Source organism: Dendrobates tinctorius, unplaced genomic scaffold (assembly GCF_039654945.1).
Source record: "Dendrobates tinctorius isolate UK_male_01 unplaced genomic scaffold, ASM3965494v1 ptg000028l, whole genome shotgun sequence".
NCBI lineage: Eukaryota > Metazoa > Chordata > Amphibia > Anura > Dendrobatidae > Dendrobates > Dendrobates tinctorius.
In genome coordinates this window covers 52702501-52716319 of record NW_027361696.1, presented here as the reverse complement: position 1 = coordinate 52716319, position 13819 = coordinate 52702501, and the positions used below count along the sequence as shown (strand labels likewise).

Sequence of the window (13819 nt, the reverse complement as noted above, 5' to 3'; positions counted from 1 at the left end):
TCCCGGCCTGGGCAATCCTTAAGGGCCAGGGGCTTCTGGAAATGGGTCAACAGGACCCTCCTGTCAAGGCACTGCCTCGACATGGTCCTGATTTCCCGCATTCCCAGACCCCACCGGCGGATCACCTTCAGAACCGGGGTAGCGTAAGCCGGGAGATGCCCATGAGGTGTGCGTAGGTCCTTCACCTGCCCTCCTGTCTCCCATTCCTGGAAGAAAGGCCAAAGCCAACCCTTGCAGGAGACTACCCACGGAGGAGCCCTCTCTAGCCAGAGGTTGGAGATGTTAGTCTTAAGAAAGGTGTTTACTAGAAACACCACGGGGTTGACCATACCCAACCCGCCTAGTCTCCTCGTACGGTATGTAACCTCCCTCTTGATTAGGTTAAGCCTATTCCCCCATAACAATTGGAAGAACAGGCTATAGACCCGTGTCCAGAGAGGTTCCGGCAAGATGCACACACTGCCCAGGTATATTAATAAAGGTAGCAGAAAGCCTTTAGCCAGGGCAACCCTTTCCCTCAGGGTTAAAGACCAACCCTTCCATTGGTCCACCTTTTGGGCGGCGATCTTAAGTCTGCCCTCCCAATTTTGCTGGGGGTAATCCCCGGGGCCAAATTCGATGCCTAGAATTTTGGCGGTGGCCTGGGGCCCTGGAAGGGTGTCCGGGAGATCAAACCTGGCATCTCCCCCTCCCAGCCAGAGACTTTCACACTTATCCCGGTTGATCATGGACCCGGATGCCTCCGAGTAGCGCACTACCTCCGACATGACCCAATCCGCCTCCCTTCTCGAGGACACGAAAAGGGAAACATCATCGGCATACGCCACCACCCTCAGAGAGGACCCAGAGCCCGCCTGGTCCATCCCGACTCCCGCCAACGGTCCACGATCTACCCTCCTTAGGAAGGGATCGATCGCGAACACGTATAAAAGCGGGCTCAGCGGACAGCCCTGACGGACCCCAGAACCCACCTCAAAAGGGCGACCTGACCAACCGTTCACCAGCGGAAAAGTCTCAGCCCCTTGGTACAAGATCTCTAACCATTTTACAAACCTCCCAGGCAGACCATACCTCAAAAGGACGGACCAGAGGTACTCGTGGTTGACCCGGTCAAAGGCTTTCGCTTGATCTAATGACAGCAAGTACCCCCTCCAGTGACCTGCCCTACCTTGTCCACTGCCTCTCGGACACCGAGCACAGCACTAAAAGTACTGCGGCCCGGAACAGAGCAATGCTGGGCCCCTGAAAGGAGCCGGGGTGCAAACTTCACCAGCCGATTAAACAGCACCTTGGCCAGAACCTTCCGGTCCGTATCGAGAAGCGCTATGGGACGCCAATTCTCGATACGGGACGGATCCTTACCCTTTGACAGAATAATGAGGGCTGACTTCCTCATTGAGTCGGGAAGAGTGCCCGAGGAGAGACACTCATTAAATACCCCTGTCAAGAGGGCGACCAAGGAGTCCCTAAAAGTCTTATAGAACTCGGATGTTAAGCCATCCGGACCTGGCGATTTCTTGGGCCGAAGCCCATCAATGGCCAGTCTCACTTCCTCTTCCCTGATTTCCTCTGCCAAAACACCAAGAGAGGGATCACCCCCTGGCTCAGGGACGGTTTCAGCCAGGAAAGCCGACATCCTGTCCCGATCCAGATCCTTCTTTTCCAAGAGGTGTGAGTAGAAGGATCTGACCACCTCCAGGATCCCTGATTTGGATCTGTTCAGGGACCCCGTACTGTCGATCAGTCCTGTCACCATCTTACAATTCACTGACATCTTACAGTTTCTGTAAGGGTCGGGTGAGCGGTACTTCCCGAAGTCCCTCTCAAAAACTAAAGATGTGTGTCTATCATACTGACACCTCTTGAGCTAAGATTTCACTCTGGAGATTTCCTCACGGTCACCTCCAGTCGAGACAAGCTGCTCGAGTTTCCTCCCCAGGGCCTGGTACAAGCGGTGCCTGTTCAGACTCCAGAGGCTCGAGAGCTGACGGAAGAACCCCGCCACCCGCTTTTTGAAGATCTCCCACCACTCTGACTTACTACTACAGAGATCCAACAGCGGTACCTGGCTCTGAAGAAAGTCCTCGAAGGATTGTCTCACCTCCGCTTCTTCCAGCAGGGACGAATTGAGCTTCCACAGCCCTCTTCCCATCCGATGAGTCTCTGCAACATTCAGAGAAAAGAAAATTAGACAGAGATCGGAGAACTCCACCTCAACGGCGGACACAGCAGAAAAGATGGCGTCCTCCTTCAAAAAAAACCTGTCTATTCTAGACCTACAGCTACCCCTATGGTAGGTGAAACCTCCGTGACCTGGGGTGTGCCGGATGTGGACATCCACCAGGCGAGCTTCGCTGGCTATGCTATTCAACGCGACGCTATCATAAGCCAGGCGATCTCCGGGACCCCCCCGGTCACGGGACCTCGTAATGGTGTTGAAGTCCCCACCGAAGACCACCTGCCGGCTCGTAAAAAGAAAGGGCTTGATCCTCAGGAAGAGACATTTGCGGTCCCACTTGGACTGCGGGCCGTAGATGTTGATGAGCCGGAGCTCTTGTCCCCTCATGAAGACATCTAGGATCAGGCACCTCCCCATTTCCAACTCAGTAACCCGTCGGCATTCAACAGCTGCAGTCTTAAAAAGGACTGCCACCCCGCTATACGGCTCGGCCGCAAGAGACCAGTATGAGGGCCCGCACCTCCACTCCCTCCGTGCTTTATAGATGGCCCCCATGTCTGTTAGTCTGGTCTCTTGCAAGAATAAAATTTCTGCCTCAATCCGGGAGAAAAAATCAAAGGCCGTGAAGCGAGCCGCATCTGACTTTATGCTGGCAACATTAATAGATGCCAGCGTCAACGGGGCGAGTTCCGCCATCATGGGTGATCAAGTTGGATGGCCAACTTCTTACCACTGCTATCACCTCCACCTGGGGAGGGGTCGGACACCTTCCTTTTCAGGGAAGCTCCCGTTGTGTCCATCCCACCCCCCCCGGTGTCCTCGCCCCCGGGTTCCAGGTCTGTCCCCCCCCCCCCAGGAGGAACACTGCCCCCTGAGGGACGGACCCCACCATCCCCCGAAGGACCCTCCGGTGGTACCCCCGGCCCAGCATCCTCATCTTGCGGCCCATCATCCGAGCCTCCGAGGACGCTGAACCGGTTGGAGAGATCAATCAGAGGGGGGTCAGCGGGCCCTTCCGTGCGCACCCTGGTGGTCGGGGGCGGGGGAGATTTTGAAGGCTTGCCAGCCTTCTTCCCCCCCGATTTGTTACGATTGGCACATTTACTTTTGCCACCCGCTGCTGTAGGCTGCTCCTGGACCTCCTCATCAACACTTTCATACTGTGAGGACCCGTCCGAGTCAGCCGCTTTATCCTCCCTCTCCATCCTCCTGATCTCCTCTCTCACCACACTCTCCCTCAGGACCTCAGAGGCTTTTGCCACGGGCCTGGAGGGAGGAGCAGGCATCGACCCGGTTGCCCGAGACTTCACCTGCCCCCCACCCCCATGGCGTTTTTCTTGCCTCCGCACATACGCGGGGCCCCTCACCTTGGCATTGCCCTTCCTCACCGGTCCCTCAGCCCCTTCCCCTCCACCACCTGCCACAGCTGCAGGAGCGCCGCCAGAGGTTTCTCCCTCACGGACTCCTCCCGCCGGGCCTGCAGCGGCATTAGAAAAGGAGCGAGGGCAGCGGCTGAGAGGGTGACCTAGGTCACCACACAAGTGACACCGAATGTCTTTACACGAGGCGGCCAGATGACCTACCCCACCACACAAGGCACATTTCTGTACCTTGCAGCTAGCGCTGAAGTGAGTGGGGTCGCCGCACTTGTGGCAGACCTTCGGTTGCCCCTGGTAGAAGACCAGGATCCTGTCCCTTCCCAGGAACGCCGAGGAAGGGATGTGGGTGACCGTGCCGCCGGAAACCTTCAGTTTAACCATGAAGGTCCAGCCCCCCGACCAGATGCCGAATTCATCCCTGTTCTTTTTGGGGACCTCGGTGACTTCCCCGTAACGGGAAAGCCACGTCATAATGTCCACGCCGGCAAGTGACTCGTTACAAGTGACCACGGTCACTCGCTTGATGGAATTTTGGCGAGACACCGCTTGCGCAACGAAGTCTCGCCATCCGGGCTCTTCCCGCACCAGCTCATAGTTAGACCAGAAGAGCTCAAGCCCCTCTGGCCGCACAAAGCTGACGTCGAAGAAGCGGGACGCCGAAGGATGTATCAGGGCAAAGATGTCATTCGCCCCGAAGCCCATCTTAAGGAGGAGCTCCACCACCTTGCTCCTAGGTGGACAAGCTTCACTGCCCCCCCACCTAAGACGGACCACATTCCTCCTTTGCGGCCCCTGCCCGGCTGTGGGGAGAGACCAAACAGTCCCTCCCTCCCTTTGGTTTTGGAAGGCAGCAAGGCCGTGTCTCTCTATCCAGAAAGACAAGTCCACTGTCCTCCCCTCTACCACTATCGACCTTTCTCCTTTTTTGAGGGCCTCCAGGAAACGGTGGTGCAAAGCGCCGTCCCTGGAGCCCGGAGGCGAGGAGACTCCCCCCAGGACCACCCCGACCCCCAGCCGCGGCCCCCGCATAACTATGTTGGGGTCTTGCGGCCAGGGGGGCAGACGGGCCAGCCCTCCCACCACTTGTGCCAGCACCCTCATTCGTCCTCCCACTCACTCTCCCATTCACTCTTTTATTATTTGCATTCACTCCAGCACACTCACCCACATTCACAGTAGCACTCACTCCCTCATCCATGTCACTCATATCACCATTCACTTCAGCAAACATCTCCTCAAATATGTCCACTCCGCTTTCGTACTCACTCTCACAATTGGTGAACATAGCAACATTATTTACATTTTTTACATTTCCCAAACCAGTGTAGTTCCTCTCTTTGCCTGCTGGGGGCCCTGAGCTCTCTTGCTGGGAGCTACTCCAGCTCCTGTCCAGGAGCGCCGCTGCCCCTTTAAATGCCTCAGTGCTGATGACATCATGCACTCTGCCCTGGCTGGGCCTAGGAGCAACAGCAGCTCCTGGTTTCAGCTCCATTTTTTTTTCTTTTGCTGAGTTTTGTTTACTCTGGGCAGGGACGGCCATTGGCACCGCTCCCTGCTCTGCACTTTTCTTCACCCCCGCCGCCGGCTTGCCAGGGAGCGCCAGAGTCCCCGCACCCTCAGATGAAGGTAGGTGGGCCGGGGACCCCGACAACTCCCCGCCAGCTTTTGGGGGCAGCACAGCATTACTTGGAAGGGTGGGTGGGACAGAGGGCAGCGGGCCCGCAGCAGCCACGCCCCCCCGCCGGTCGCAGCCACCCCAGGCAGAGCCGCGGCCCCCTGCGAGGCCACGGCCCCCCCGGGTGACGCGAGCACAGCGGGCGGAGTCGCGACCGCTGAGGCCACGCCCCCCCGCCAGTCACAGCCACCACGGGCAGAGCAGCGACCCCTTGCGAGGCCATGCCCCCCCCGGGCGACGCAGACGCAGCGGGTGGGACGACGGCCGAGGAGGACATGCCCCCCCCGCACGCCACAGCCTTTGCAGGCCGGGCAACACTCGGGGAGGCCACGCCCCCCTCACGGACCACCGCTGCCACCCCATGCCCACCACTTGAGACAGGCAAGGCCGGCCACTCCCCCTCGTCGCCCAGCGGCGGCGGAGCCCCCTGCACGGACCCCTTTTTGGGTCGACGTGCCGGAGACCCCGCTCTCACCACAGGCGCCGACATGGGAGCGACCAGCACTTTGCACCGCCTCAGCTGCTGCTTGATGTTCTGTTCGCCCTTCCTAGGCTTCTGGACCCCCACTAGCGATCCAGACTTAGCGGATCCGTACGTGGGGGGTCCAGAAGCCCCAGCACTCGCCGCCGGAGGTGCAGCCCTGGCTTTACCAACTTTGCCTGGTGCCAGGCCAGCCCCCCCTGCCACCGAGGGCTGAGCCTGGACACCACCACCAACACAACAACCAGCACCGACCTCCATGTCGCTGCCCTGGTCTGAACTGTCACCAGATGCGACAGTCAGGTCACAACAGTCATCTCTCTCCCTGCTCCCTTGCTGCGGACCCACCACAGGGCCCGAGCCGGGGTGGGTAGCGGGTTCCACACAGCGGGACAGAGGGGCCCCGGGAAGAGGAGCAAAAACCAGTTGTTCCTCCACGCCTTCAGAAGCCTTACGCCTGCGCCTCCTGTTTCTCCTCTTCCCGGTTGCCTCATCCTCCGGGCAGACTTCATACCCAAACAACAGCGTGCCAAACCGTGCTGGGGATTCAGTCTGCCGTACTTGTTTAAGGATGAGGCAGCCCCCCTCAGAACTACTTCCGCTCCCTCCATCCTCCCCCTCGCTCCCGCTTTCCTCCGCGTTACTGGAGTCCAGCGGGAGGGCCACCTGCTCAGGGGCTATCTCGCTGCATGTTACCTGGCTCACGCTGGTGTCCGCCAGGTCTTCAGGTGGAGGCGGCCCGGGTGTGGTGTGGGCGCCATCTTGCTCTTCCTCCTCCTCGCTTTCCTCCACCTGGATGGGGACTCCTGACCCCCCAGGAGACCCACCGGCCATGGCCCTGAACCGGTCCTCGTTCTGCAGCTTTTCCTGGAAGGGGCCGCTGCCGGCCCTGATGGAACTTCGCCTGTCCTCCAGGGCCCGAATCTCCCCTTTCAGCCGCTTGACCGTGGCGGTGACCTCCGCTCTCTTTGAGGCAGGGAGCCTGTTTTTACTGATGACCCGGGCTCCCTCCAACTCCCCCCGGAGTCTCCTGAGCTGCTTGCTGGCCTCCTCGTACTCGGAGAGGTGGGCATGAATGCGGGAGGCGTAGGTGGTAGCTGGCTCTCCCGCAACCTTGGAGCCCCAGATGTTAAGGGGGGGCCCCGCCTCACCTCTGCCGGCTGCTGCACCTCCGGGGGAAGGGCCCGCCACAGCCTTCACTTCAGGGGTCCCGGACCCTGGAGCCTTGCGGCCCCCTGGGGTCCGCTTTTTCCCCATCCCTGGGACTGTCTGGCTGTGCCTTGGGCCTCCTGGTGGTGGATGAGGCCCCCCACCCCCAGCTGGCTTGCCGGAGGGTGGGAGCCAGGGGCACAGCCCCGGCGCTCAGTCCCAGGGAGAGTCCTCTTTCCTGGGAAGGGGGCAGATGGAAAGTCCTTGCAGGAAAAAAAAACCTCCCTTCCCAGGAGCTTAGCAAAACCCCAGCCTGCAGAGGCTCAGCTGCGACGCTCCTCCTCTTCTGGGGTGTGTCCAGAGCTGCACTCAGTATGCTGCTGGTGCAGTTACTGTGTACATACATTACATTACTGATCCTGAGTTACATACTGTATTATACTTTCCCTATCTAATCTCACAACCTCTCCCTTCCCCTTATCCGACCACCATCTACCCACCCGCTCCCCATGTCCAGCCACTAGCACATCCTTGCAGAAACCTCGCACACCTAGACATTCACAGACTCTCTTCTACCTCTGTCCTCCATATCTTCACTCCACGACACGGACAGCGCCACCGCTTTCAATAACGCCACCCTCACATCAGCCATAGACTCAGTCGCCCCTCTCATGCATGGCAAAGTGCAACAAATCAATAGGCAACCCTGGCACAACAGTCTTAGCAAAAAGCCTCCAGGGTCGCGGAGCGGCGATGGAAGAAAACACGCCTGCCAGACGACTTCACTGCTTTCAAACAAGCTACACTTGCCTTCAAATTAGCCCTCACCACTGCTAAATAGACCTACAGTTGTGGCCAAAAGTATTGACACCCCTGCAATTCTGTCAGATAATACTCAGTTTTTTCCTGAAAATGATTACAAACACAAATTCTTTGTTATTAATTTGTCATAAATGAAAAAAACACAAAAAGAATTGTCCTAAAGCCAAATTGGATATAATTCCACACCAAACATAAAAAAGAGGGTGGACAAAAGTATTGGCACTGTTCGAAAAATCATGTGATGCTTCTCTAATTTGTGTAATTAACAGCACCTGTAACTTACCTGTGGCACCTAACAGATGTTGGCAATAACTAAATCACACTTGCAGCCAGTTGACATGGATTAAAGTTGACTCAACCTCTGTCCTGTGTCCTTGTGTGTACCACATTGAGCATGGAGAAAATAAGACAAAAGAACTGTCTGAGGACTTGAGAAACCAAATTGTGAGGAAGCATGAGCAATCTCAAGGCTACAAGTCCATCTCCAAAGACCTGAATGTTCCTGTGTCTACCGTGCGCAGTGTCATCAAGAAGTTTAAAGCCCATGGCACTGTGGCTAACCTCCCTAGATGTGGACGGAAAAGAAAAATTGACAAGAGATTTCAACGCAAGATTGTGCGGATGTTGGATAAAGAACCTCGACTAACATCCAAACATGTTCAAGCTGCCCTGCAGTCCGAGGGTACAACAGTGTCAACCCGTACTATCCGTCGGCGTCTGAATGAATAGGGACTGTATGGTAGGAGACCCAGGAAGACTCCACTTCTTACCCCGAGACATAAAAAAGCCAGGCTGGAGTTTGCCAAAACTTACCTGAAAAAGCCTAAAATGTTTTGGAAGAATGTTCTCTGGTCAGATGAGACAAAAGTAGAGCTTTTTGGGCAAAGGCATCAACATAGAGTTTACAGGAGAAAAAAAGAGGCATTCTAAGAAAAAAACACGGTCCCTACAGTCAAACATGGCAGAGGTTCCCTGATGTTTTGGGGTTGCTTTGCTGCCTCTGGCACTGGACTGCTTGACCGTGTGCATGGCATTATGAAGTCTGAAGACTACCAACAAATTTTGCAGCATAATGTAGGGCCCAGTGTGAGAAAGCTGGGTCTCCCTCAAAGACTCAGAGATCATGGTTCTTCCAGCAGGACAATGACCCAAAACACACTTCAAAAAGCACTAGAAAATGGTTTGAGAGAAAGCAGTGGAGACTTCTATGGTGTCCAGCAATGAGTCTAGACCTGAATCCCATAGAACCTGTGGAGAGATCTAAAAACGGCAGTTTGGAGAAGGCACCCTTCAAATATCAGGGACCTGGAGCAGTTTGCCAAAGAAGAATGGTCTAAAATTCCAGCAGAGCATTGTAAGAAACTCATTGATGGTTACCGGAAGCGGTCGGTCGCAGATATTTTGGCTAAAGGTTGTGCAACCAAGTATTAGGCTGAGGGTGCCAATACTTTTGTCTGGCCCATTTTTGGAGTTTTGTGTGAAATGATCAATGTTTTGCTTTTTGCTTCATTCTCTTTTGTGTTTTTTCATTTAAGACAAATTAAATGAAGATAATAATACCAAAGAATTTGTGATTGCAGTCATTTTCAGGAAGAAACTGAATATTATCTGACAGAATTGCAGGGGTGTCAATACTTTTGGCCACAACTGTATTTCACAACCCTTGTATCTTTATTATCCTACAACCCAAAACAACACATTCAACTCTCTCTTCCGCCCACCACTGCCACGTCCAACTCCACTCATCGCTGCCTAGGACTTTGCCACCTACTTCAAAAATAAGATCCACCGAACAAGGCAAACCTTTACTGTTCCACCTCCTCAACCACTCCACATACCAAACCTCTGCCTTTCCCTAATAACCTCCCTCTCCAACATCACTGAAGGAGAGGTTACTCACCTCCTTTCCAAATCACACCTCACCACCTGTGCACTTGACCCCTTCCCTTCCCACCTGCTCCCCAACTTCACTAACATGCTCCTTACAGCCCTAACCCATCTCTTCAACCTATCTCTATCTTCTGGTACCTTCCCCTCTGCTTTCAAACATGCCTCCATCACACCCATGCTCAAAAAAACTAACCTTGACCCAACTGCTATGCCCAGCTATCGCCCCATATCACTGCTCCCGTTTGCTTCCAAACTCCTTGAGCAGCATGTCCATGCTCATCTTTCCTCCCTCCTCTCTTCTAACTCTCTCCTTGACAACCTCCAATTTGGCTTCCGCCCCCACCACTCCACCGAAACGGTCCTTACCAAAATTACTAATGACTTACTCACAGCCAAAGCTAACACAGTTGTCCATCCTTCTCCTTCTTGACCTGTCCTCTTTCTGACCGCACATTTAGGGTTTCCCCCTCCAACACTTCCTCCTCATCCTGCCCTCTCTCTGTTGAAGTCCTTCAAGGCTCTGTCCTTGGGCCCCTATTTTTTTCCATCTATACCCTTGGCCTAGGACAACTCCTAAAGGCCTATGGGTTCCAGTACCACCAGTATGCGTACGACACTCAGGTCCAGAATCCCAGAGTGTCTATCAGCCATATCCTCCTCCTTCACCTTTCGCTTCCTAGAACTCAAATGTAGACAAAACCAAACTCATCATCTTTCCTCTGCGTATCTCCCCTACCCGACCTATCTATCATGGTAAACGGCATCACGCTCTTTCCCACATCTGAAATCCGCTGCCTCGAAGTAACTCTCTACTCTGCCCTGTCCTTCAAACCGCTCGTCCAAACTCTTGCCACCTCCTATCTCCTCCCACTCAAAAATATTTCCAAAATCTGTCCCTTCCTCAGCCCTCAATCTACTAAAACTCTTGTGCTTGCCCTCCTCATCTCCCGCCTTGATTACTGCAACACCCTCCTCTGTGGCCTCCCTGCTAACTCTCCAGACTCCAGTCTGTCCTCAACTCTGCTGCCCGACTAATCCACCTCTTTCTTCCCCTGTTTTTCCCCACTGTAAATCCTTCCACTGGCTCCCAATTCCCCAACGAATCCAGTTCAAACTACTAACACTGGCCTACAAAGCCATCCACAACCTGTCCCCTCCCTATATCTCTGAACTAATCTCCCAATATCTTCCCTCATGTAATCTTCGATCCTCCCAAGACCTCCTACTCTCCTCCACACAATCGCCTCCAAGACTTCTCCCGAATATCCCCCATCCTCTGGAATTCCACGCCTCAACACGTCCGATTATCCACCATCCTCGGATCCTTCAGGCGGAACCTGAAAACCCATCTTTTCAGGAAAGCTTACAGCCTGCATTAACCATTCTGCCGCCTCACCACCACCCGAGCTGCCGCCTCACCACCACCCGAGCTGCCGCACCCCCAACCTTCTGTCTCTTCTTCAGTATCCCGTAGAATGTAAGTCCGCAAGGACAATCTATAACTTTGTATGTAACCCCTTCTCATCTACAGCACCGTGGAATTAAATGTGCTATATAAATAATAATAATATACTCGAGAGCTGCACTCATTATTCTGCTGGCTGTGATCATTTGTATTCTCCTGAAGCAGAATAACTGCACCAGCAGAATAGTGAGTGCAGCTCTGGAGTAGAATACAGGATCAGTAATGTAATCTATGTATGTTTTCAGCATCTTACTGTTCTTTTCTTGATTCCAGGTTCCCTCCCAGGAATGTTGAGCAGTAATGGGAGCCCATGCCGGCTTCTGGGCATACGACTGGCACCTCTTCCTCCTGGTACTAGCTCAGGCCAGCATTGCTACATCCGGGGACTGTAAGGGGCATCGCACAGTTCTCCGCAGTTTGCCGGGATTTGTCAGTGATGGCCCAGGAAACTATTCAGTGAACGGCAACTGTGAATGGCTGATAGAAGGTGCGTGACCCGTGAGAAGAGGCGCTAGTATGGAGCAGCTCAGATCGGATCATGTCTTTCTGTGATGGTTTTATCTGCTGTATCCTGCTGCCCGTGTGCAGTAGGCAGCCGCATGGCGTGACCTGGGCCTCACTTTGTGGTGGGTACATTCAGGGTTTTCTACCATTCAGCCTATCTTCCTGTTCTTACTTGTAGCCCCAAACAGCCATTACCGTGTGCTGCTGCGGTTCCTCTTCATGGACACAGAATGTACCTACGACTACCTATTTGTATACGATGGAGACTCGTACAGCGACCGCCTCCTGGCCAGCCTAAGTGGTAGCAGCTTGCCCCCAACCTTGGAGGCCACTTCTGGAAAGGTAAACGGCACTGCTTGATTTACTCTGTGTCCTTTTCTTTTTTTTGTTTAATCAAAACTAGAAAACTGAGGATCCATCCTTAAGTCATCATAGGCACGTTATAGCTGTTGGCTAGCGATGAGCCGTGCGCAATGCATTAGTTTCCAGTCTCATCCTCGATGGCAGCTGGTCTTCACTTCTGGTCATCCTGGACATCTCTGGTGCTTACCAGCCCTGTGATATCATGACGTTGTGGCACCTAATAGGCGCCGGAGGTTCCGATAATGGAGGTTGCAGAAGTGGAGGGCCGGACTGGACTAGGGCAGCGAAAATCAAATCGCTCGTCTCTCCTTCTGGCCAAATGGGCGTTTTCTTTTCAGATTTTCTTGCAGTTTTCTTGCTAATTTCTTTGCAAATTTCTTTGCAACCTTGTTTCTTGCAGATGCTCCTTCATCTCTTCAGCGACGCCAATTACAATCTGCTGGGGTTTAATGCCACATACAGTTTCTCCTTGTGCCCGCAAGGTTGCTCTGGACACGGAATATGTCAGGAAAACAGCGAGTGTGTGTGTGACCCTGGGTGGAGCGGAGGCGGATGTCAGATCCCGGATTGTAGCACGTACTGCCATGTGCACCATGGAACGTGCAACCAGGTACCATGGAGAAAGTTATATGGGACTTCTGTTCTCGTGCTGTTGGGAAACTATTACTCCCTGCCTATTCTGGCTGTCTGGGCCTGCTGGGATTTGTAGTTTTTACACTATAGATGCCTGTATTATTCCCTCTCTTTCAGGAAACTCAGCGCTGCACCTGTTTTCCTGGATACATTGGGGAACGTTGTGACTTATCTCTGACTGACAACCAGGGCTCCGGGACATGGTACAATGTGAGCAGTCAGGATCCATCCTTTACACCTCGCACCGCGGCTGCCGGAGCTTTTCTTTCCCCGACCAATGCCCTTTATATTTTTGGAGGTGAGGAAGATTATTTTGAAGCATCTAAGTGATGTGGGTTGATTAGAGATGAGAGAACAGATTCGTGGTCCAGTGGCCACGGTTAGTAGTCTGTGGCCACTGGACCACTGTGGCAGCATCCTAAGCTCCTCTCTTGATTTGCCAGTACTAATGCTGGTGACATCACTTTTTTTTCCTACTTAGGTCTGGATCTGAATTCCGCTCTTCGGGACATGGCCATTTATAACTTTACGTCAAATACATGGGAGAGAAAAAAATGTATTCCTAGTCCGGTACGTCCTATTAGCCACGTGATGGTTCGTTCACTAGATTCACAATAGAAACTGCATACATTATTAAATATATCTGGTTGAACTGATGTGACTGATGTACTTACGTTGAAAATTCATGCAAGAATTCTTATCTGAAGTTAAACCCCTCCCGCTGTATGAAGTACACTTATGTTGCACCCTGGGTGCAGGTGTAAGGAGTGGGATTAGGTGTCAGCTGTGTTTTACATCCAGCACCTACGTGTAACGGCAGCAATCGGAGATGGCTCCTGTCGCTGACGATTCATCTGGGCCTCAAGGACATCAATCAAGATAAAGTAGTAGAAGATGTTATACTCAGATCGATGATAATCTGTCCATCACCCTTTCCACCTAATCTTGTGTCCCTGTTTTCCGCAGGCTGCTCGGCATTCGCACATAGCGGTGGAGTGGAATGGGACGTTGGTTTTGTTTGGGGGGGAGCTACCTGGTGGGAGACTGACTAATGATACCTGGGTTTTCCTGCCCCTGGAGGAGCGCTGGGTGAATCTGAGCCCGTACAGCACTCTGCACCCCCCTCCTCTGGCTAATCATGCTGCCGCCACCGTGGATAACTGGTTATATGTGTTTGGGGGTGAGTCTGTGTCCATTATTTATAAATAGGTTTTCTAACAAACAGAATTGTCCTTTCTTTCAGGCAGTATTCTTAATTTAACTTAGTTATTTTTTTTTT

At 53.5% G+C, this 13819-nt stretch overlaps 1 protein-coding gene across 2 annotated transcripts in view; it reads left to right on the top strand.

Annotated features, from left to right (window-relative positions):
* MEGF8 (multiple EGF like domains 8) overlaps window positions 1–13819 on the top strand; it is a 73208-nt gene that overhangs the window by 16492 nt on the left and 42897 nt on the right. For both annotated transcript variants that reach the window (XM_073570716.1, XM_073570717.1), the window contains exons 2-7: window positions 11314–11527; window positions 11723–11886; window positions 12308–12517; window positions 12658–12838; window positions 13022–13110; window positions 13507–13720. In XM_073570716.1, the coding sequence (XP_073426817.1) occupies window positions 11341–11527; window positions 11723–11886; window positions 12308–12517; window positions 12658–12838; window positions 13022–13110; window positions 13507–13720 (1045 nt within the window). In that variant the 5' untranslated portion in view covers window positions 11314–11340. The remainder of the gene's footprint in view (window positions 1–11313; window positions 11528–11722; window positions 11887–12307; window positions 12518–12657; window positions 12839–13021; window positions 13111–13506; window positions 13721–13819) is intronic.